Source organism: Doryrhamphus excisus, linkage group LG18 (genome assembly GCF_037039965.1).
Source record: "Doryrhamphus excisus strain RoL-2023G ecotype Guam linkage group LG18, RoL_Dexc_Guam_v1.1, whole genome shotgun sequence".
Taxonomy (NCBI): domain Eukaryota; kingdom Metazoa; phylum Chordata; class Actinopteri; order Syngnathiformes; family Syngnathidae; genus Doryrhamphus; species Doryrhamphus excisus.
In genome coordinates this window covers 411,296-435,112 of record NC_136374.1, presented here as the reverse complement: position 1 = coordinate 435,112, position 23,817 = coordinate 411,296, and the positions used below count along the sequence as shown (strand labels likewise).

Sequence of the window (23,817 nt, the reverse complement as noted above, 5' to 3'; positions counted from 1 at the left end):
TTGTAGAATTTGATATGGTTGGAATCATTTAGAACATTCATGTAGAACGCAAATGATATTAAATATATATGTATAAATATCAAATATTGCAGTGTAAATAAATAAAAATAAACATGAATTAGAGAAAAGAAATCCATTCCATTATCAAGTGGTTGAAATAATTGTCATGTTTCTCAACATGCAGGCTGAAGGTCAAACTGAAGGACATAATTGATTCTCAGTACACGGATCAGGTATGGAAACGGCTTATATTATTGTCATTGAATTGTTCAAGCATTCAAAGGATTGTGTGTGTTTTATGTATCAGTGTATCAGTACACGCTCAGTGATGTCAAGTCAGGTCGCGTTCACCTGATCCTGGAATGGCTTCCAACAGCCTCGGAGGCAGACCAACTGGATAAGGGGGGTGCTTCCAGAAGAAGAAAAAGCGTACTAATGCTTCATTCAACTATAAAAAATACTAATATCGAACCATTCTCTTCAGATTCTCAAGTTCTACTCCAGGCAGTCCTACCAGAACAAAGCCGTTCCATCTGTGGGACTTTTGTTTGTCTTCATCGAACAAGCAGATGGTTTACCAGTAAGTGAGTCGAGGAGGTACTGAGGAGGCATGATCTGTGTTTTATTATGACCCATGTGGCGTGTCAACAGGTGGAAAAGAGTGGAAAAGAGCCAAAAGTGGGAGCGGATATGCTTCTTGGAAAAACATCCCACAAAACTACTGTGAGACTACTAAGCGTGGCAACTAGCCAAATAATAACCAGGGTATTGGCATCCGGGACTAACACGTCCATCTTTGCTGTAGGTGTGTGATCGCACGACATCACCTCAGTGGAATGAGGCGTTCTGCTTCCTGGTTCATGACCCTAGAGAAGAGAATGTTGTTGTCAAGGTAAGTTAACAATATTATTTTTAGTATTTCCACCATGTGATATCAACAAACTTGACTTGTATTACTACCTTTACACTTTGTTTCTCCAGCTCTCTCACAGCTGGACGTTGCCCATGGGTTCCTTAGTCGTCCCAATCAGAGAGCTGCTCTCGGAACCAGAACTGGTCCTGGATCAGTGGTTCCATCTGGATGGCGCCTCCCCAGAGAGTCAGATTCTTCTTCGAGCTGAACTCAAGGTAGGCGATCTCTCATTCTAGTCTTAACTCGCACCAGACTTCACATGCAATTGTTGCAGATGCTGATTCCGAGCAAATGTCCTCGTGGTGATCATGAGGCTAAATTCACTTCCAAAGACTCCGACCGCTCGACTGAGCAGCAGAAACGGGAGGCAGATGTGATGCAAAAGTGAGCGCTGCGTATATCCAAGCACACTAGTCTCAGGTCTTATTTGGTTTTCATGCTACATTGGGTTCTTAGGTCAAGTTTGGTGGACACTCCGGTAGAAACTCTTTTCTATGTCTTATCCTCACTAGGGTTGGGATATGCTGGAGCCTGATTTGGGGCGAGAGGCGGGGTACACCCTGGACCGGTGGCCAGCCAATCCCAGGGCACATACAGTGCATCCGGAAAGTATTCACAGCGCTTCACTTTTTCCACATTTTGTCAAGTTACAGCCTCATTCCAAATTGTATTAATTTAATCTCTTACCTCAAAATACTCCACTCCACTAATGAACTGCACTAATGAATACAGATATTCTTGCTGCCACATGAATTACATGTGCAGCATTTTTGGTAGGTTGAGCGTTGTTGCGCTTCCACCTGAATTGGCATCAGCTGTTGGGGCTCGATTGCGAGGCGGTGCCAGGGTTATTGATGGGTCTTGGCGTCACCGGGGCGCTCATTGTTCCTTGCTGTTCACCTGTCGAGGCTGTGTTGGCGCGCTCCGGTGGCGGGCTCTGGTCTGTCGTGCCATCAGCAGCGTATGTGAAAGGTAGGCATAAAATTACTGGGCGTGTACCGGTGACGGTGCATCATGTGACCGCAGCCATGGTTGTTTTAATTTGCAGCGGGGTTGGTTGTTGAGGACCTGGCGTGCATTTTGGAGGGCTTGCAGGAAGTGCAGTGTCAGCCTCTTGAGGCTAGGATTGCACTGGCTGTGTGTTAAGCTACCTTTGCTCCGGTAAGCTGCCGATGCTTTAAACAAGCAGAAAGCTAACTTTAGCACCACATGTTGTCTGTCTCAAAGTTAAATGATCTGGTTAGATAATTAATTTTCTTTTTTGTGGTTAGCACAGAGAGGTTGTCACGTTCCGGCTTGGGAGCTTTACGGCACGACCCCAGGATGCAGAGATGAGGACCCAATAGCAGGTAAAAAGGCATTTATTGTTGATACTATGCAGCAGACCAACGCACTAGCATGTTCAACAGAGAAAACAACATCAATGACCCAACAAAGAAAGGAGCGCGCACCTGAACCAAATAGGCATCACAAATAATGAGAAACAGGTGCGGGAGATAATGGACATCAACTGAAAACACAGCAGAGCAACACAGGAAGGAAATACAAAACAAGGGCATGAACGAGGAACTGAGGAAAACTAAGAGCTGTCACAAGGGGGTGACAGACGTTAAACTATTTGTTGGCAAATTCAGGTTCAACATTCAGTGTGTGTGTGTAAAATGTTGCAGATTGAATAGTTTAACAGGCTAACACACATAATATTGTTTGAAGCAATGTCGGTGTGTTCTGTTGTACTTTGCTAGCTCTGACAGAGGTTTAAACTTCAAAAGTGGTGCCCTGTCTAATATTTTGTGTATGTGTTTTCAGGTTGCTGCAACGAACGTGACTCGGCACTGTAAGTTCTGTTCAGCTTTTTTTTTTACCACTAGAACATCTATTTAAACACTGTAGATTGCAGCACAACCACTTTTCAAAAATGAGCCCCCTCCCATGCCTCCATGATGATTGCATGTGCACATTTCAGACACTTGGTGCACTGAGTAGTCACCTGTCAAGATATCATACTTAATTGTGACTTTTTAGTGTCCTTTATGCACATCTGAGCAACCATTTTCAGTCTGTACTCCTCAGTCACATAAGATCACACTTAAAAAAGAACGAGACAGAGGTATAGTATATAAAATAATTATCTAACCAGATCATTTAACTTTTAAATAGACACAACACATGGTGCTAGAGTTAGCACAAATGTCTACTCTTCATTGAACGCCATAAAAGTAGAGTGCACCAAGGGAGTCTTGCATCAGACTTTTCTAGTGACATTGTCTTTGAGCATACTCACAATCAACATGCTTTCGGCTGGCTATATTTTCCTAATAACACGGTATCTATAGACATTAACTGTAGATACTGTACAAGGTGAGCTGATCCAAGAGCAGCCCCAGTCCTGTTTTTGTGAATGATTATATTTTGTTGTTGTTGACATGTGCTGGCAATTTGCTCCTCATGTGCTGGAATGTTGTTGACAAATGGTATGACGTTATTGTACATTTTTAGCGCGCGCGCTTTTATTTTGAATTTCTTTCAAACCCCGCCGACGGCAGCAGTGCGCTTTCGTCACTGGTGAGTAGCATGTCTTTATCTCTATCATGTAATATTCTCGTATTAAACCAACATTACCACAGACGTATTGTGAGCTAAGCCAATGGTAAATTTGCAAAAGTGCCTGTTTGAACTGTGCTAATGTTCTAGCTAACAAGTGTTTTGGCTAACCTTCTAGCTAACAAATGGTTTAGCTAACGTTTATAGTTAGTTAAACCTGGTTTAGTTAGTTAAATAAACAAAGGTGCAGTAGTACTATGGTGCCAGATATTGACCCCAGTCATTTAAGTAGGGACATTTTTTTTGGTCTTGTTTATGATAGTGTTACTCAACAGCTTGATGTGTTGCTTTCAGGGATTCAATGAGTTTAATTATCATCTCATCAGTTGATGTGTGTGAGTGCATATGTCATAACTTAGAAGAGAGTTAGGAGTCTTAGGAGAGAAAAAGTCACCCATTGTTGAACATCTATGCTGGCTGTACAGTCATAGCTAGTATATAGTTTGTGCTAAAATTGTGAATTTGACCTGAAATTGTATTTTACAGTTGGTGGGTGAATGTTGACCACAAAGCATTTACCTGTGCAAAAACAATAATTATAGGAAGTGTCCCTTGTTAACTTCTCTCAACCATTGTCTTCCTGTCCCATTTAGAATTGTCCAGATCACACTGCCAGAAAGTGTTCTTTGCCACGCGAGTCATTGAAATGTATTAGTTTGCCACATTTGCACAATGTACATGTTGTCAGTTTGTGCTCATCTGTCATTTTCAGTTCTGATATTACTGCACTTGCAAGCTCAAATTGTAGTAGGCCATGTGACGTGCATGATGACCACTAGTTGGCGGTACATACCAAGTAGAAACAGCAGTAGATTACAGTGACCCCTATTTTTGTATTTATATATCTATAAATATATAATATAATTATATATATTTTTGTATTAACCACAAGTGATGATCCCCCGTTGACAACCAGGGTTAGGGTCCGGGGTTGGAGTCAGGGGTTAGGATGAACTGAAGTGTTTGTGCTGTCTTCTACAGGCTGGATGAAGGCCAGCCTTGCTAGCGCTCTCCACTCACACCAGGCCTGTGGGGCAAAAACAGTATCTGCAGCTTCAACTCTGGGTTCTTCTCCCCGTCTTAACCAATGGAAGGGTTAGGATGCACTGAAATGTTCATGCTGTCTTCTCCTGACAATAGTCACAAGTTAGCAAAGGTGGGGTGTTTGTGCTTCCAGGTTCTTCTGTTGATCCCGAAGGACAACACCAGTTTTTCCACCTTTGTGGGAACGATTGCGTTGGCAAGAAGATCCTTGGCATTCCTGAAGGTGTCCCCCGGAAAGCTGTCCACCTGCAGGTCTGGGAAGTCATTTGGTGGAAACTGGAATCTCCCAGGATGACGAATCTCTTCCGCACGGCAAGTTGCCAATCAACCATTTTCCTGGTGGTGTGCCGATGACGCTGGACCAGTTGCTTTTGGCTCCCGCCGATTGAGCCGGACATAGAACTGTCGAAGCTGATGTCCGCCAGTATATCTTCCCATTGGCCTTTTTCCGCAGGTGACTCCCTTGGTGGCGTAAGTAGTGGGGCGTCGTCAAGCAAATTCTGACTCCCAACAGCAAAGGGCCTATGTGGTCCGAGTTGGTAGGGGACCGGGGGGTAACCGATTCCCCTCGCGCCATCTGATCCAAGAGCAGGGACAGCTCGTCACCGTAATCGTCGGATTCCTCTCCCGGTGGCTGACCTTGGTCGAGGTTTTTCTCTTTCCTCGTGCGTTTGCGCTGGGTGCTGACCCAGGGGGTAGCGCTGGAGTCTCAGGGGTTTTGTCCTTCGGCGGTAAGGATGTTTTGCAGGTCTTGCAGGTCTTGGGATGAGGATACCTCTGGTTCTGTTTGGATACCGGCATCCAGGCAGGCCCCGGCAACTGTTGGATCGAGCCGAGAACGAAGAGAAGTGGTTGGGATGGATGGCCTTCCGGCGTCCCAGAGGTGGAGGGTTCCCAGAGGTGGAGGGTTCCTCCAAATCTTGTTCCAATCCTTGGATGTCAGGGTTTGTCGGTGGCGGATCTTCGTTTTGTGCGGGTGGTTTTACAGGTTCATATTCCTGGATTCTATTTTTCAATTTCTCTAGGGTTCTCAACGGAAAGCGAATTCTGACTCCCAACGCCGAAGGGCCTCTGTGGCCTGGGTTGGTGGGGGAGTGGGGGGAACCGATTCCCCTCGCGCCATCAGATCCAAGAGCAGGGACAGCTGGTCACCGTAATCGTCGGATTCCTCTCCCGGTGGCTGACCTTGGTCGAGGTTTTTCTCTTTACTCGTGCGGTAGCGCTGGAGTCTCAGGGGTTTTGTCCTTCGGCGGTAAGGATGTTTTGCAGGTCTTGGGATAAGGATTTACAGGTTTTACAGGTTTTACAGGTTTCACAGGTTTTCACAGGTTTTCACAGGTTTTCACAGGTTTTCACAGGTTTTCACAGGTTTTCACAGGTTTTCACAGGTTTCACAGGTTTCACAGGTTTCACTTTCTTAGGGTTCTCAACGGAAAGCGAATTCTGACTCCCAACGCCGAAGGGCCTCTGTGGCCCGGGTTGGTGGGGGAGTGGGGGGAACCAATTCCCCTCGCGCCATCAGATCCAAGAGCAGGGACAGCTGGTCACCGTAATGGTCGGATTCCTCTCCCGGTGGCTGACCTTGGTCGAGGTTTTTCTCTTTACTCGTGCGGTAGCGCTGGAGTCTCAGGGGTTTTGTCCTTCGGCGGTAAGCATGTTTTGCAGGTCTTGGGATGAGGTTTTACAGGTTTTACAGGTTCATATTCCTGGATTCTATTTTTCAATTTCTTAGGGTTCTCAACAGAAAGCGAATTCTGACTCCCAACGCCGAAGGGCCTCTGTGGCCCGGGTTGGTGGGGGAGTGGGGGGAACCGATTCCCCTCGCGCCATCAGATCCAAGAGCAGGGACAGCTGGTCACCGTAATCGCCGGATTCCTCTCCCGGTGGCTGACCTTGGTCAAGGTTTTTCTCTTTCCTCGTGCGTTTGCGCTGGGTGCTGACCCAGGGGGTAGCGCTGGAGTCTCAGGGGTTTTGTCCTTTGGCGGTAAGGATGTTTTGCAGGTCTTGGGATGGAATGAGGGCACCCAAGTTTGTTTGGCTTGGGGGTCTCAACGGAAAGCTTGCAGCTGAATTTGTGTAGGCAGAAGTCGGTTCTATGTTTATACGACCTTTCGTTGGGGAGTTACTGGCGAAAAACGTCGCCCATTGAGATTGCATTGTTGGAAGCAGCAGTCCATTAAAGTGACCACGAGATGGTGGTATTTACCGAGTAGAATAGCATTACTTTAAAGTGACCCCTAGTTGGCAGTACATAGCAAGTAGAAATAGCAGCCTCCCCCCTCCCTCACCCCCTGCCTTCCTCATTTGGGCCCAGCCTTCTACATTTAGGCCCAGCCTCACCCGTCCCACACCCCAGCCCCCCACTCCCTCGCCCCAGCCCCCCCAGCCTTCTTACACTTGTGCCCAACCTGTGGAGGGCAGTAATACGCCTTGGAGCGTTGAAACAAAAGAGGAAGAAGACAGACTGGCAGAGAATGGTGGTATCAACGGACCAGCTAACCGAAGGAAACATGAGTAGTCTGCGCTGCGCCGTTGGGTAAGTAGTCAACATAGATCTCGTTTGAATGTTTGGGTTAGGGTTTTAGGGCTATGGTTGGAGGAGGGTTTTAGGGCCGAGTTAGGGCTGGCTAGGGCGAGTTGGGGCCAGGGCTCTTTAGGGCTGGCTAGGGCGAGTTAGGGCGAGTTGGGGCCAGGGCTGGCTAGGGCGAGTTGGGGCTAGGGCGAGTTGGGGCCAGGGCTGGCTAGGGCGAGTTGGGGCCAGGGCTCTTTAGGGCTGGCTAGGGCTCGTTAGGGCCAGATATAAATTTGACCATCCATTTAACAGAATACTGAAGGATGTTGACGCTCAAGAATTTGGTCCCAACAGCTTAGACAAGGTAAGATTACAGTACAGCTGTTGAATGACACCAACATGGTTTAGTTATTCATTCATTTTCTATGTCTCTTATCCTCACTAGGGTGGGGGTATGCTGGAGCCTGATTTGGGGCGAGAGGCGGGGTACACCCTGGACCGGTGGCCAGCCAATCCCAGGGCACATACAGCGCATCCGGAAAGTATTCACAGCGCTTCACTTTTTCCACATTTTGTCAAGTTACAGCCTCATTCCAAATTGTATTAATTTAATCTCTTACCTCAAAATACTCCATTATGACAATGTGAAAAAGGTTATTATATTTCCAAATCATGTCCAATCAACTGAATTTACTGCAGGTGGACTCCAATTGAGTGTATAGTAGACACCAAAAGTCCAGAAGGAGGCGACTGGCACACTAGTGTGGGAAGTCCATACCTGCATGAGGAAAGTGGAAGTCAAAAAATAATCATTCTAATAATACGATTCCCAATTAAGGGAATAAATCCCAGGTCTTTGGTTTAGTTATGAAATGTTGAATTAATTTCACAGGTACCTCAACCTGTGGCTGTGTTGCGTTTTTGTGCACCGTCATCTGGAAGTAAATACAGCTTTAGTACAAATGCAGTGAAGCTGTTCTGGTTTGAAATAATGTTTTGTAGAAGATGTGTTAAGATCATTTCATTCAAAGAAGGCCATCTTAAAAAAAATACTACACAATCATATTAGAAAAGTGGTGTAGGTGGTAGCTTAAATCATGTAAATATTACTTATAAATTGCTCCAAATAAAGTCAGGGAAAACTAGTTAAACAATCCTGAAAAGCGAGTACATTTATATGGATTTTGAAGTAGATTCAAAGGTAGTTTGGGGTCAAATTTACTAGCAAAGAGTACCTCTTTCATTCAAAAAAAGTAAATTTGACCAGAGTATTTCCCAAGGAAAAGTTGCTTGGGAATTGTGCGTGCAAATTGTTACCTAGCTTTTCTCAAGTAAATGGCACTCCAAATTTTTTTTCAGTGTACTGCCCAGTGGACCGCGACCTCCTCCAGCTGTTTTTGGGAGTTCTTTTGTCTCTGGACTGCTCCATGGTATGCCTTCTGCCCCCATCGCCTTGCTTTTCCTTTTTTGGACTGCACTAATGAATACAGATATTCTGGCTGCCACATGAATTACATGTGCAGCATTCTCCATCCATTTAACAGAATACTGAAGGATGTTGACGCTCAAGAATTTGGTCCCAACAGCTTAGACAAGGTAAGATTACAGTACAGCTGTTGAATGACACCAACATGGTTTAGGTTATTCTATGCTTTACAGTGTCAAAACCTTTTTTCAAGTCGAAGATTGGTTTGAAATTGGAAACGGACAAGGATCTACGTTCTTATATATTGAATGACAGCTGATGCCTTCCATACACAAGGAAAAACTGCCGCAGAAATTGAGAGAGTGAGATTTGTGGTTACAGGAGTTATTGATGTACAATTGAGTTCTTTCAACATAAAAGTATCAATGCCCAATCTGCATCTTTTGTTTTAGAATATTTAATCCTTAATCCATTTGTAGAAAGCTTGCTGGCCACAGTAAAGTAGCAACTCGTCACATTATGAATACATGTACCAGATGATAAATGATGAGTTTTGTTGCTCCATCAGGTTACATCTGGAGGTGTTTGATAAAGACATGGACATGAAGGATGACTTTATGGGAAGGTACTGCTTCCAGTACACATTAGTAGTGTTGTTATTATCGATACTGTCACATACTGCAACTGCTTGATAATACTGCTTACTACCTCCAGCGCAGCGATGCCAGTATTGAGAAGAGCACCGCCATCCTCCTTTATCTACACTTTATTGTCCGATTCACAAGAAAAATTATGTCACACACTTACAGTATATTAAAGACAGGTTGTAGAATTTGATATGGTTGGAATCATTTAGAACATTCATGTAGAACGCAAATGATATTAAATATATATGTATAAATATCAAATATTGCAGTGTAAATAAATAAAAATAAACATGAATTAGAGAAAAGAAATCCATTCCATTATCAAGTGGTTGAAATAATTGTCATGTTTCTCAACATGCAGGCTGAAGGTCAAACTGAAGGACATAATTGATTCTCAGTACACGGATCAGGTATGGAAACGGCTTATATTATTGTCATTGAATTGTTCAAGCATTCAAAGGATTGTGTGTGTTTTATGTATCAGTGTATCAGTACACGCTCAGTGATGTCAAGTCAGGTCGCGTTCACCTGATCCTGGAATGGCTTCCAACAGCCTCGGAGGCAGACCAACTGGATAAGGGGGGTGCTTCCAGAAGAAGAAAAAGCGTACTAATGCTTCATTCAACTATAAAAAATACTAATATCGAACCATTCTCTTCAGATTCTCAAGTTCTACTCCAGGCAGTCCTACCAGAACAAAGCCGTTCCATCTGTGGGACTTTTGTTTGTCTTCATCGAACAAGCAGATGGTTTACCAGTAAGTGAGTCGAGGAGGTACTGAGGAGGCATGATCTGTGTTTTATTATGACCCATGTGGCGTGTCAACAGGTGGAAAAGAGTGGAAAAGAGCCAAAAGTGGGAGCGGATATGCTTCTTGGAAAAACATCCCACAAAACTACTGTGAGACTACTAAGCGTGGCAACTAGCCAAATAATAACCAGGGTATTGGCATCCAGGACTAACACGTCCATCTTTGCTGTAGGTGTGTGATCGCACGACATCACCTCAGTGGAATGAGGCGTTCTGCTTCCTGGTTCATGACCCTAGAGAAGAGAATGTTGTTGTCAAGGTAAGTTAACAATATTATTTTTAGTATTTCCACCATGTGATATCAACAAACTTGACTTGTATTACTACCTTTACACTTTGTTTCTCCAGCTCTCTCACAGCTGGACGTTGCCCATGGGTTCCTTAGTCGTCCCAATCAGAGAGCTGCTCTCGGAACCAGAACTGGTCCTGGATCAGTGGTTCCATCTGGATGGCGCCTCCCCAGAGAGTCAGATTCTTCTTCGAGCTGAACTCAAGGTAGGCGATCTCTCATTCTAGTCTTAACTCGCACCAGACTTCACATGCAATTGTTGCAGATGCTGATTCCGAGCAAATGTCCTCGTGGTGATCATGAGGCTAAATTCACTTCCAAAGACTCCGACCGCTCGACTGAGCAGCAGAAACGGGAGGCAGATGTGATGCAAAAGTGAGCGCTGCGTATATCCAAGCACACTAGTCTCAGGTCTTATTTGGTTTTCATGCTACATTGGGTTCTTAGGTCAAGTTTGGTGGACACTCCGGTAGAAACTCTTTTCTATGTCTTATCCTCACTAGGGTTGGGGTATGCTGGAGCCTGATTTGGGGCGAGAGGCGGGGTACACCCTGGACCGGTGGCCAGCCAATCCCAGGGCACATACAGTGCATCCGGAAAGTATTCACAGCGCTTCACTTTTTCCACATTTTGTCAAGTTACAGCCTCATTCCAAATTGTATTAATTTAATCTCTTACCTCAAAATACTCCACTCCACTAATGAACTGCACTAATGAATACAGATATTCTTGCTGCCACATGAATTACATGTGCAGCATTTTTGGTAGGTTGAGCGTTGTTGCGCTTCCACCTGAATTGGCATCAGCTGTTGGGGCTCGATTGCGAGGCGGTGCCAGGGTTATTGATGGGTCTTGGCGTCACCGGGGCGCTCATTGTTCCTTGCTGTTCACCTGTCGAGGCTGTGTTGGCGCGCTCCGGTGGCGGGCTCTGGTCTGTCGTGCCATCAGCAGCGTATGTGAAAGGTAGGCATAAAATTACTGGGCGTGTACCGGTGACGGTGCATCATGTGACCGCAGCCATGGTTGTTTTAATTTGCAGCGGGGTTGGTTGTTGAGGACCTGGCGTGCATTTTGGAGGGCTTGCAGGAAGTGCAGTGTCAGCCTCTTGAGGCTAGGATTGCACTGGCTGTGTGTTAAGCTACCTTTGCTCCGGTAAGCTGCCGATGCTTTAAACAAGCAGAAAGCTAACTTTAGCACCACATGTTGTCTGTCTCAAAGTTAAATGATCTGGTTAGATAATTATTTTTCTTTTTTGTGGTTAGCACAGAGAGGTTGTCACATTCCGGCTTGGGAGCTTTACGGCACGACCCCAGGATGCAGAGATGAGGACCCAATAGCAGGTAAAAAGGCATTTATTGTTGATACTATGCAGCAGACCAACGCACTAGCATGTTCAACAGAGAAAACAACATCAATGACCCAACAAAGAAAGGAGCGCGCACCTGAACCAAATAGGCATCACAAATAATGAGAAACAGGTGCGGGAGATAATGGACATCAACTGAAAACACAGCAGAGCAACACAGGAAGGAAATACAAAACAAGGGCATGAACGAGGAACTGAGGAAAACTAAGAGCTGTCACAAGGGGGTGACAGACGTTAAACTATTTGTTGGCAAATTCAGGTTCAACATTCAGTGTGTGTGTGTAAAATGTTGCAGATTGAATAGTTTAACAGGCTAACACACATAATATTGTTTGAAGCAATGTCGGTTCATATTCAGGTTCATATTCCTGGATTCTATTTTTCAATTTCTCTAGGGTTCTCAACGGAAAGCGAATTCTGACTCCCAATGCCGAAGGGCCTCTGTGGCCTGGGTTGGTGGGGGAGTGGGGGGAACCGATTCCCCTCGCGCCATCAGATCCAAGAGCAGGGACAGCTGGTCACCGTAATCGTCGGATTCCTCTCCCGGTGGCTGACCTTGGTCGAGGTTTTTCTCTTTCCTCGTGCGGTAGCGCTGGAGTCTCAGGGGTTTTGTCCTTCGGCGGTAAGGATGTTTTGCAGGTCTTGGGATGAGGATTTACAGGTTTTACAGGTTTTACAGGGTTCACAGGGTTCATATTCCTGGATTCTATTTTTCAATTTCTCTAGGGTTCTCAACGGAAAGCGAATTCTGACTCCCAACGCCGAAGGGCCTCTGTGGCCTGGGTTGGTGGGGGAGTGGGGGGAACCGATTCCCCTCGCGCCATCAGATCCAAGAGCAGGGACAGCTGGTCACCGTAATCGTCGGATTCCTCTCCCGGTGGCTGACCTTGGTCGAGGTTTTTCTCTTTACTCGTGCGGTAGCGCTGGAGTCTCAGGGGTTTTGTCCTTCGGCGGTAAGGATGTTTTGCAGGTCTTGGGATAAGGTTTTACAGGTTTTACAGGTTTTACAGGTTTTACAGGTTTTACAGGTTTTACAGGTTTTACAGGTTTTACAGGTTTTACAGGTTTTACAGGTTTTACAGGTTTTACAGGTTTTACAGGTTTTACAGGTTTTACAGGTTTTACAGGTTTTACAGGTTTTACAGGTTTTACAGGTTTTACAGGTTTTACAGGTTTTACAGGTTTTACAGGTTTCACAGGTTTCACAGGTTTCACAGGTTTTACAGGTTTCACAGGTTTCACAGGTTTCACAGGTTTCACAGGTTTCACAGGTTTCACAGGTTTCACAGGTTTCACAGGTTTCACAGGTTTCACAGGTTTCACAGGTTTCACAGGTTTCACAGGTTTCAATTTCTTAGGGTTCTCAACGGAAAGCGAATTCTGACTCCCAACGCCGAAGGGCCTCTGTGGCCCGGGTTGGTGGGGGAGTGGGGGGAACCAATTCCCCTCGCGCCATCAGATCCAAGAGCAGGGACAGCTGGTCACCGTAATGGTCGGATTCCTCTCCCGGTGGCTGACCTTGGTCGAGGTTTTTCTCTTTACTCGTGCGGTAGCGCTGGAGTCTCAGGGGTTTTGTCCTTCGGCGGTAAGCATGTTTTGCAGGTCTTGGGATGAGGTTTTACAGGTTTTACAGGTTCATATTCCTGGATTCTATTTTTCAATTTCTTAGGGTTCTCAACAGAAAGCGAATTCTGACTCCCAACGCCGAAGGGCCTCTGTGGCCCGGGTTGGTGGGGGAGTGGGGGGAACCGATTCCCCTCGCGCCATCAGATCCAAGAGCAGGGACAGCTGGTCACCGTAATCGCCGGATTCCTCTCCCGGTGGCTGACCTTGGTCAAGGTTTTTCTCTTTCCTCGTGCGTTTGCGCTGGGTGCTGACCCAGGGGGTAGCGCTGGAGTCTCAGGGGTTTTGTCCTTTGGCGGTAAGGATGTTTTGCAGGTCTTGGGATGGAATGAGGGCACCCAAGTTTGTTTGGCTTGGGGGTCTCAACGGAAAGCTTGCAGCTGAATTTGTGTAGGCAGAAGTCGGTTCTATGTTTATACGACCTTTCGTTGGGGAGTTACTGGCGAAAAACGTCGCCCATTGAGATTGCATTGTTGGAAGCAGCAGTCCATTAAAGTGACCACGAGATGGTGGTATTTACCGAGTAGAATAGCATTACTTTAAAGTGACCCCTAGTTGGCAGTACATAGCAAGTAGAAATAGCAGCCTCCCCCCTCCCTCACCCCCTGCCTTCCTCATTTGGGCCCAGCCTTCCACACCCCAGTCCCCGAGCCCCCCAGCCTTCTACATTTAGGCCCAGCCTCCCCCGTCCCACACCCCAGCCCCCCACTCCCTCGCCCCAGCCCCCCCAGCCTTCTTACACTTGTGCCCAACCTGTGGAGGGCAGTAATACGCCTTGGAGCGTTGAAACAAAAGAGGAAGAAGACAGACTGGCAGAGAATGGTGGTATCAACGGACCAGCTAACCGAAGGAAACATGAGTAGTCTGCGCTGCGCCGTTGGGTAAGTAGTCAACATAGATCTCGTTTGAATGTTTGGGTTAGGGTTTTAGGGCTATGGTTGGAGGAGGGTTTTAGGGCCGAGTTAGGGCTGGCTAGGGCGAGTTGGGGCCAGGGCTGGCTAGGGCGAGTTGGGGCCAGGGCTCTTTAGGGCTGGCTAGGGCGAGTTAGGGCGAGTTGGGGCCAGGGCTGGCTAGGGCGAGTTGGGGCTAGGGCGAGTTGGGGCCAGGGCTGGCTAGGGCGAGTTGGGGCCAGGGCTCTTTAGGGCTGGCTAGGGCTCGTTAGGGCCAGATATAAATTTGACCATCCATTTAACAGAATACTGAAGGATGTTGACGCTCAAGAATTTGGTCCCAACAGCTTAGACAAGGTAAGATTACAGTACAGCTGTTGAATGACACCAACATGGTTTAGTTATTCATTCATTTTCTATGTCTCTTATCCTCACTAGGGTGGGGGTATGCTGGAGCCTGATTTGGGGCGAGAGGCGGGGTACACCCTGGACCGGTGGCCAGCCAATCCCAGGGCACATACAGCGCATCCGGAAAGTATTCACAGCGCTTCACTTTTTCCACATTTTGTCAAGTTACAGCCTCATTCCCAATTGTATTAATTTAATCTCTTAGCTCAAAATACTCCATTATGACAATGTGAAAAAGGTTATTATATTTCCAAATCATGTCCAATCAACTGAATTTACTGCAGGTGGACTCCAATTGAGTGTATAGTAGACACCAAAAGTCCAGAAGGAGGCGACTGGCACACTAGTGTGGGAAGTCCATACCTGCATGAGGAAAGTGGAAGTCAAAAAATAATCATTCTAATAATACGATTCCCAATTAAGGGAATAAATCCCAGGTCTTTGGTTTAGTTATGAAATGTTGAATTAATTTCACAGGTACCTCAACCTGTGGCTGTGTTGCGTTTTTGTGCACCGTCATCTGGAAGTAAATACAGCTTTAGTACAAATGCAGTGAAGCTGTTCTGGTTTGAAATAATGTTTTGTAGAAGATGTGTTAAGATCATTTCATTCAAAGAAGGCCATCTTAAAAAATACTACACAATCATATTCAAATAAAGTCAGGGAAAACTAGTTAAACAATCCTGAAAAGCGAGTACATTTATATGGATTTTGAAGTAGATTCAAAGGTAGTTTGGGGTCAAATTTACTAGCAAAGAGTACCTTTTTCATTCAAAAAAAGTAAATTTGACCAGAGTATTTCCCAAGGAAAAGTTGCTTGGGAATTGTGCGTGCAAATTGTTACCTAGCTTTTCTCAAGTAAATGGCACTCCAAATTTTTTTTCAGTGTACTGCCCAGTGGACCGCGACCTCCTCCAGCTGTTTTTGGGAGTTCTTTTGTCTCTGGACTGCTCCATGGTATGCCTTCTGCCCCCATCGCCTTGCTTTTCCTTTTTTGGACTGCACTAATGAATACAGATATTCTGGCTGCCACATGAATTACATGTGCAGCATTCTCCATCCATTTAACAGAATACTGAAGGATGTTGACGCTCAAGAATTTGGTCCCAACAGCTTAGACAAGGTAAGATTACAGTACAGCTGTTGAATGACACCAACATGGTTTAGTTATTCATTCATTTTCTATGTCTCTTATCCTCACTAGGGTGGGGGTATGCTGGAGCCTGATTTGGGGCGAGAGGCGGGGTACACCCTGGACCGGTGGCCAGCCAATCCCAGGGCACATACAGTACATCCGGAAAGTATTCACAGCGCTTCACTTTTTCCACATTTTGTCAAGTTACAGCCTCATTCCCAATTGTATTAATTTAATCTCTTACCTCAAAATACTCCATTATGACAATGTGAAAAAGTTTTTTTTTTACTTTTTTGAATTTATTAAAAATAGAAAACAAAAAATCACATTTACATAAGTAGTCACAGCCTTTGCCATGAAGCTCAAAATTGAGCTCAGGTGCATCTTTTTTCCACTGATCATCCTTGAGATCTTTCTACAGCGTAATTGGAGTCCACCTGCAGTAAATTCAGTTGATTGGACATGATTTGGAAAATATAATAACTGTCTATATAAGGTCCCACAATATTTTCATCCAGGATATCTCTATATATTGCTGCATTCATTTTTCCTTCTATCCTGACTAGTCGAATAATGGGGGCCACTGTGCTCATTGGGACCTTCAAAGCAGCAGAAATGTTTCTGTATCCTTCCCCAGATTTGTGCCTCAAGACAATCCTGTCTCGCAGGTCTACAGACAGTTCTTTTGACTTCATGCTTGGCGTTTGTGCTCTGACATGCACAGTCAACTGTGGGACCTTATATAGACAGTTATTGTATTTCCAAATCATGTCCAATCAACTGAATTTACTGCAGGTGGACTCCAATTGAGCTGTAGAAAGATCTGTGAATACTTATGTAAATGTGATTTTTTTGGTTTTCTATTTTTAATATATTCAAAACATGAATGTAACATGACAAAATGTAGAAAAAGTGAAGCGCTGTGAATACTTTCCGGATGCACTGTACCTTCATGGAGACAAACGTGTGTTGACGTCTCATGTAAGGTTAGTTGTTGTGACCTTTGACCCGTACTGTGCACTTTGCTTCCTCTGTCTTTCTTGTGGTTGGTTCAGGACTGAGCGATGACACCCTAGAGACTCATTTGGATCTCGACGTGGACCCCATGCTGTACGACTCTGCTGCAAACTCAGACGAGGATGTCGTGTACTCCAGCAGCCCTTTCACTGACTCTCAACTGTTGGACGTATCTTTGCTGCCGCCCGCTCTCTGACATCCCTGCTTTGGACATGGAGGATTGTCCTTGTCTTCAATTGCTGCTTGGAACCCCAGCCAAGCCCGCCTCACCCATGTGTGTGATGAAATGGCATTGTGTATGTTATGCAATAAAAAATAAGTCAACTAAAGAGACCCACTCCAAAGGGCTGGCCTCTATGTGGTTTATATACGGTATGAATATATGGGTTGGTCAAGTAGTTCAAGGTGGAGGACAGCTGGGCTATGGTGGGTCCCGTGCCTGTATCTAGTGCGGTTAAAATAGAAGGGTGACCGAGCCAGAACCATGCCGAGGGCAAAGGAGTAGCCCCAAGGAAACCCCTCACCCCCTCCACACCCAATTGTAGACCAGCCCCCAAGGTTCCTAACGCAGCAGGGAGGATACTTAATAGGTATCATAGCTACATGACAACCTTCCCTCAATCGTTGGAACAAAGTGACAATTTGAAATCACTGCAGTACTGCCATAACGCCACTAGGTGACAGCATTGCTCCGCTAACACCCTCATAACTCCGAGTTAACTCCCAAGACCCAAAGTTTCCACCGTTTTGGGAAATGTGGTGCGTAAATCCGTGTAAAAATTGGCCATGAAGCTCAAGCATGCGACGAAACGATGAACATGCACACTGTAAGAAGGCGAATAGATGTTACACGCATTATTTTCATGATTTCTGCTTTTCCATCAACTATTTGTTTTTAGTAGAGATGGTGAAATGAGCCCGAAGCCTCGAAGTGTGTCAAGTCTTCCTGAGTCACACTGCTTCCAAATGGTGACCATTTCATCACGTGACCGCTGACGTCATGAGCATCTTACGTCACAGCGCGCATTGAAACGGACTGGTTATTTTGGCGCTAACTTGTGCATATAATGACCACCAAGCAATTGAACTGTTAATGACATGAACTAATTAAAGCATTTTTGTTTGTAATGGCGATCTGTCTTTCACTCGTTGTAGCGAGATTGCTTTGCCTTCCTTCTTCCACCAGATGTCGCTAATATTGCCTTTGACGGAGACAACGCTCCCAATGTGTTCCGGGACAATGTGAAGGACAACGAAGCTCAAGTTTTCATCTTCCGAGTACACTCGGACGTTAGGAACACACCATTTCCAGCACATGCATATTTCAACTGCTAAACACATTGCTAGACAGTAGAGTGGGATGAATGCCAATAGTGAACTTTTACTGCAACTATGAAGGATGGCCATCTTGAATTGGATGTATAAGTGTTGGATTATTTACCGGTAAATTTTGTAAAGTGGACTGACATGTTGCTACATGTTTCTGGCCTGAAAGGGCCAGCCTTAGAGGGCCAGCCTTAAAGGGCCAGCCTTAGAGGGCCAGCCTTAAAGGCCCAGCTTAAAGGGCCAGCCTTAAAGGGCCAGCCTTAGAGGGCCAGCCTTAAAGGCCCAGCTTAAAGGGCCAGCCTTAAAGGGCCAGCTTAAAGGGCCAGCCTTAGAGGGTCAGCCTTATAGGGCCAGCTTAAAGGGCCAGCCTTAGAGGGCCAGCCTTAAAGGGCAAGCCTTAAAGGGCCAGCCTTAGAGGGCCAGCCTTAGAGGGCCAGCTTAAAGGGCCAGCCTTAGAGGGCCAGCTTAAAGGGCCAGCCTTAAGGGGCCAGCTTAAAGGGCCAGCCTTAAAGGGCCAGCCTTAAAGGGCCAGCTTAAAGGGCCAGCCTTAAAGGGCCAGCTTAAAGGGCCAGCCTTAAAGGGCCAGCCTTAAAGGGCCAGCTTAAAGGGCCAGCCTTAAAGGGCCAGCTTAAAGGGCCAGCCTTAAAGGGCCAGCTTAAAGGGCCAGCCTTAAAGGGCAAGCCTTAAAGGGCCAGCCTTAAAGGGCCAGCTTAAAGGGCCAGCCTTAAAGGGCCAGCTTAAAGGGCCAGCCTTAAAGGGCAAGCCTTAAAGGGCCAGCCTTAAAGGGCCAGCCTTAGAGGGCCAGCTTAAAGGGCCAGCCTTAGAGGGCCAGCTTAAAGGGCCAGCCTTAAGGGGCCAGCTTAAAGGGCCAGCCTTAAAGGGCCAGCCTTAAAGGGCCAGTCCTAAAGGGCCAGCCTTAGAGGGCCAGCCTTAAAGGGCCAGCTTAAAGGGCCAGCCTTAAAGGGCCAGCCTTAAAGGGCCAGCCTTAAAGGGCCAGCTTAAAGGGCCAGCCTTAAAGGGCCAGCTTAAAGGGCCAGCCTTAAAGGGCCAGCCTTAGAGGGCCAGCTTAAAGGGCCAGCCTTAAAGGGCCAGCTTAAAGGGCCAGCCTTAGAGGGCCAGCTTAAAGGGCCAGCCTTAAAGGGCCAGCTTAAAGGGCCAGCCTTAGAGGGCCAGCTTAAAGGGCCAGCCTTAAAGGGCCAGCTTAAAGGGCCAGCCTTAGAGGGCCAGCCTTAAGGGGCCAGCTTAAAGGGCCAGCTTAAAGGGCCAGCCTTAGATGGCCAGCTTAAAGGGCCAGCCTTAGAGGGCCAGCTTAAAGGGCCAGCCTTAAGGGGCCAGCTTAAAGGGCCAGCCTTAAAGGGCCAGCCTTAAAGGGCCAGCTTAAAGGGCCAGCCTTAGAGGGCCAGCCTTAAGGGGCCAGCTTAAAGGGCCAGCTTAAAGGGCCAGCCTTAGATGGCCAGCTTAAAGGGCCAGCCTTAGAGGGCCAGCTTAAAGGGCCAGCCTTAAGGGGCCAGCTTAAAGGGCCAGCCTTAAAGGGCCAGCCTTAAAGGGCCAGCCTTAAAGGGCCAGCCTTAGAGGGCCAGCCTTAAAGGGCCAGCCTTAGAGCGCCAGCTTAAAGGGCCAGCCTTAAAGGGCCAGCCTTAGAGGGCCAGCCTTAGAGGGCCAGCTTAAAGGGCCAGCCTTAAAGGGCCAGCCTTAAAGGGCCAGCTTTAAAGGGCCAGCCATAAAGGGCCAGCTTAAAGGGCCAGCCTTAAAGGGCCAGCCTTAAAGGGCCAGCCTTAAAGGGCCAGCCTTAGAGGGCCAGCTTAAAGGGCCAGCCTTAGAGGGCCAGCTTAAAGGGCCAGCCTTAGAGGGCCAGCTTAAAGGGCCAGCCTTAAGGGGCCAGCTTAAAGGGCCAGCCTTAGAGGGCCAGCTTTACAGGGCCAGCTTAAAGGGCCAGCCTTAAGGGGCCAGCTTAAAGGGCCAGCCTTAAAGGGCCAGCTTAAAGGGCCAGCTTAAAGGGCCAGCCTTAAAGGGCCAGCTTAAAGGGCCAGCCTTAAAGGGCCAGCCTTAAAGGGCCAGCCTTAAAGGGCCAGCTTAAAGGGCCAGCCTTAAAGGGCCAGCCTTAAAGGGCCAGCTTAAAGGGCCAGCCTAAAGGGCCAGCCTTAGAGGGCCAGCTTAAAGGGCCAGCCTTAAGGGGCCAGCTTAAAGGGCCAGCCTTAAAGGGCCAGCCTTAAAGGGCCAGTCTTAAAGGGCCAGCCTTAGAGGGCCAGCCTTAAAGGGCCAGCTTAAAGGGCCAGCCTTAGAGGGCCAGCTTAAAGGGCCAGCCTTAAGGGGCCAGCTTAAAGGGCCAGCCTTAAAGGGCCAGCTTAAAGGGCCAGCCTTAAAGGGCCAGCCTTAAAGGGCCAGCTTAAAGGGCCAGCCTTAAAGGGCCAGCTTAAAGGGCCAGCCTTAAAGGGCAAGCCTTAAAGGGCCAGCCTTAAAGGGCCAGCCTTAGAGGGCCAGCTTAAAGGGCCAGCCTTAGAGGGCCAGCTTAAACAGCCAGCCTTAAGGGGCCAGCTTAAAGGGCCAGCCTTAAAGGGCCAGCCTTAAAGGGCCAGCCTTAAAGGGCCAGCCTTAGAGGACCAGCCTTAAAGGGCCAGCTTAAAGGGCCAGCTTAAAGGGCCAGCCTTAAGGGGGAGGGCTTAAAGGGCCAGCCTTAAAGGGCCTGCCTTAAAGGGCCAGCTTTAAAGGGCCAGCTTAAAGGGCCAGCCTTAAAGGGCCAGCCTTAAAGGGCCAGCTTAAAGGGCCAGCCTTAAGGGGCCAGCTTAAAGGGCCAGCCTTAAAGGGCAAGCCTTAAAGGGCCAGCCTTAGAGGGCCAGCTTAAAGGGCCAGCCTTAGAGGGCCTGCTTAAAGGGCCAGCCTTAAGGGGCAGGCTTAAAGGGCCAGCCTTAAAGGGCCAGCCTTAAAGGGCCAGCTTAAAGGGCCAGCCTTAAAGGGCCAGCTTAAAGGGCCAGCCTTAAAGGGCCAGCTTAAAGGGCCGGCCTTAAAGGGCCAGCCTTAAGGGGCCAGCTTAAAGGGCCAGCTTAAAGGGCCAGCCTTAGAGGGCCAGCTTAAAGGGCCAGCCTTAAGGGGCCAGCTTAAAGGGCCAGCCTTAAAGGGCAAGCCTTAAAGGGCCAGCCTTAGAGGGCCAGCTTAAAGGGCCAGCCTTAGAGGGCCAGCTTAAAGGGCCAGCCTTAAGGGGCCAGCTTAAAGGGCCAGCCTCAAAGGGCCAGCCTTAAAGGGCCAGCTTAAAGGGCCAGCCTCAAAGGGCCAGCCTTAAAGGGCCAGCTTAAAGGGCCAGCCTTAAAGGGCCAGCTTAAAGGGCCAGCCTTAAAGGGCCAGCCTTAAAGGGCCAGCTTAAAGGGCCAGCTTTAAAGGGCCAGCTTAAAGGGCCAGCCTTAAAGGGCCAGCCTTAAAGGGCCAGCCTTAAAGGGCCAGCCTTAGAGGGCCAGCTTAAAGGGCCAGCCTTAAGGGGCCAGCTTAAAGGGCCAGCTTAAAAGGCCAGCCTTAGAGGGCCAGCTTAAAGGGCCAGCCTAAAGGGGCCAGCTTAAAGGGCCAGCCTTAAAGGGCAAGCCTTAAAGGGCCAGCCTTAGAGGGCCAGCTTAAAGGGCCAGCCTTAAGGGGCCAGCCTTAAAGGGCCAGCCTTAAAGGGCCAGCCTTAAGGGACCAGCTTAAAGGGCCAGCCTTAAAGGGCCAGTCTTAAAGGGCCAGCCTTAGAGGGCCAGCCTTAAAGGGCCAGCTTAAAGGGCCAGCCTTAAAGGGCCAGCTTAAAAGGCCAGCCTTAAAGGGCCAGCTTAAAGGGCCAGCCTTAGATGGCCAGCCTTAAGGGGCCAACTTAAAGGGCCAGCCTTAAAGGGCCAGCCTTAAAGGGCCAGCCTTAAAGGGCCAGCCTTAAAGGGCAAGCCTTAAAGGGCCAGCCTTAAAGGGCCAGCCTTAAAGGGCCAGCTTAAAGGGCCAGCCTTAAAGGGCCAGCCTTAAAGGGCCAGCTTAAAGGGCCAGCCTTAAAGGGCATGCTTAAAGGGCCAGCCTTAGAGGGCCAGCTTAAAGGGCCAGCCTTAAGGGGCCAGCTTAAAGGGCCAGCCTTAAAGGGCCAGCCTTAAAGGGCCAGTCTTAAAGGGCCAGCCTTAGAGGGCCAGCCTTAAAGGGCCAGCTTAAAGGGCCAGCCTTAGAGGGCCAGCTTAAAGGGCCAGCCTTAAGGGGCCAGCTTAAAGGGCCAGCCTTAAAGGGCCAGCTTAAAGGGCCAGCCTTAAAGGGCCAGCCTTAAAGGGCCAGCTTAAAGGGCCAGCCTTAAAGGGCCAGCTTAAAGGGCCAGCCTTAAAGGGCAAGCCTTAAAGGGCCAGCCTTAAAGGGCCAGCCTTAGAGGGCCAGCTTAAAGGGCCAGCCTTAGAGGGCCAGCTTAAACAGCCAGCCTTAAGGGGCCAGCTTAAAGGGCCAGCCTTAAAGGGCCAGCCTTAAAGGGCCAGTCTTAAAGGGCCAGCCTTAGAGGACCAGCCTTAAAGGGCCAGCTTAAAGGGCCAGCTTAAAGGGCCAGCCTTAAGGGGGAGGGCTTAAAGGGCCAGCCTTAAAGGGCCTGCCTTAAAGGGCCAGCTTTAAAGGGCCAGCTTAAAGGGCCAGCCTTAAAGGGCCAGCCTTAAAGGGCCATCTTAAAGGGCCAGCCTTAAGGGGCCAGCTTAAAGGGCCAGCCTTAAAGGGCAAGCCTTAAAGGGCCAGCCTTAGAGGGCCAGCTTAAAGGGCCAGCTTAAAGGGCCAGCCTTAGAGGGCCTGCTTAAAGGGCCAGCCTTAAGGGGCCAGCTTAAAGGGCCAGCCTTAAAGGGCCAGCCTTAAAGGGCCAGCTTAAAGGGCCAGCCTTAAAGGGCCAGCTTAAAGGGCCAGCCTTAAAGGGCCAGCTTAAAGGGCCGGCCTTAAAGGGCCAGCCTTAAGGGGCCAGCTTAAAGGGCCAGCTTAAAGGGCTAGCCTTAGAGGGCCAGCTTAAAGGGCCAGCTTTAAGGGGCCAGCTTAAAGGGCCAGCCTTAAAGGGCAAGCCTTAAAGGGCCAGCCTTAGAGGGCCAGCTTAAAGGGCCAGCCTTAGAGGGCCAGCTTAAAGGGCCAGCCTTAAGGGGCCAGCTTAAAGGGCCAGCCTCAAAGGGCCAGCCTTAAAGGGCCAGCTTAAAGGGCCAGCCTTAAAGGGCCAGCTTAAAGGGCCAGCCTTAAAGGGCCAGCCTTAAAGGGCCAGCTTAAAGGGCCAGCTTTAAAGGGCCAGCTTAAAGGGCCAGCCTTAAAGGGCAAGCCTTAAAGGGCCAGCCTTAAAGGGCCAGCCTTAGAGGGCCAGCTTAAAGGGCCAGCCTTAGAGGGCCAGCTTAAAGGGCCAGCCTTAAGGGGCCAGCTTAAAGGGCCAGCCTTAAAGGGCCAGCCTTAAAGGGCCAGTCTTAAAGGGCCAGCCTTAGAGGGCCAGCCTTAAAGGGCCAGCCTTAAAGGGCCAGCCTTAAAGGGCCAGCCTTAGAGGGCCAGCCTTAAAGGGCCAGCTTTAAAGGGCCAGTCTTAAAGGGCCAGCCTTAGAGGGCCAGCCTTAAAGGGCCAGCTTAAAGGGCCAGCCTTAAAGGGCCAGCTTAAAGGGCCGGCCTTAAAGGGCCAGCCTTAAAGGGCCAGCTTAAAGGGCCAGCCTTAAAGGGCCAGCTTAAAGGGCCAGCCTTAGAGGGCCAGCCTTAAGGGGCCAGCTTAAAGGGCCAGCCTTAAAGGGCCAGCCTTAGAGGGCCAGCTTAAAGGGCCAGCCTTAAGGGGCCAGCTTAAAGGGCCAGCCTTAAAGGGCCAGCCTTAGATGGCCAGCTGAAAGG

The 23,817-nt window shown here is 48.3% G+C and overlaps 1 protein-coding gene and 2 long non-coding RNA genes across 3 annotated transcripts; all 3 read left to right on the top strand.

Annotated features, from left to right (window-relative positions):
* The first annotated feature begins 193 nt into the window (after positions 1 to 193).
* On the top strand, positions 194 to 674 carry LOC144902047 (uncharacterized). Its single transcript, XR_013630284.1, has 3 exons — positions 194 to 233; positions 485 to 580; positions 652 to 674. It is a non-coding gene; the product is annotated as an uncharacterized LOC144902047 (long non-coding RNA).
* Positions 675 to 2,193: 1,519 nt separating this feature from the next.
* LOC144902033 (uncharacterized) lies at positions 2,194 to 5,150 on the top strand. Its single transcript, XR_013630266.1, has 3 exons — positions 2,194 to 2,262; positions 2,723 to 4,612; positions 4,695 to 5,150. It is a non-coding gene; the product is annotated as an uncharacterized LOC144902033 (long non-coding RNA).
* A 5,055-nt stretch (positions 5,151 to 10,205) lies between these two features.
* On the top strand, positions 10,206 to 16,976 carry LOC144902026 (uncharacterized). The gene is made up of 8 exons (XM_078798458.1): positions 10,206 to 10,215; positions 10,305 to 10,451; positions 10,511 to 10,620; positions 10,749 to 10,845; positions 15,419 to 15,489; positions 15,583 to 15,655; positions 15,737 to 16,653; positions 16,723 to 16,976. Exons 2-7 carry the CDS (start codon positions 10,329 to 10,331, stop codon positions 15,896 to 15,898), a joined length of 636 nt encoding a protein of 211 aa, XP_078654584.1. The 5' UTR covers positions 10,206 to 10,215; positions 10,305 to 10,328; the 3' UTR covers positions 15,899 to 16,653; positions 16,723 to 16,976.
* The last annotated feature ends 6,841 nt before the right edge of the window (positions 16,977 to 23,817 follow it).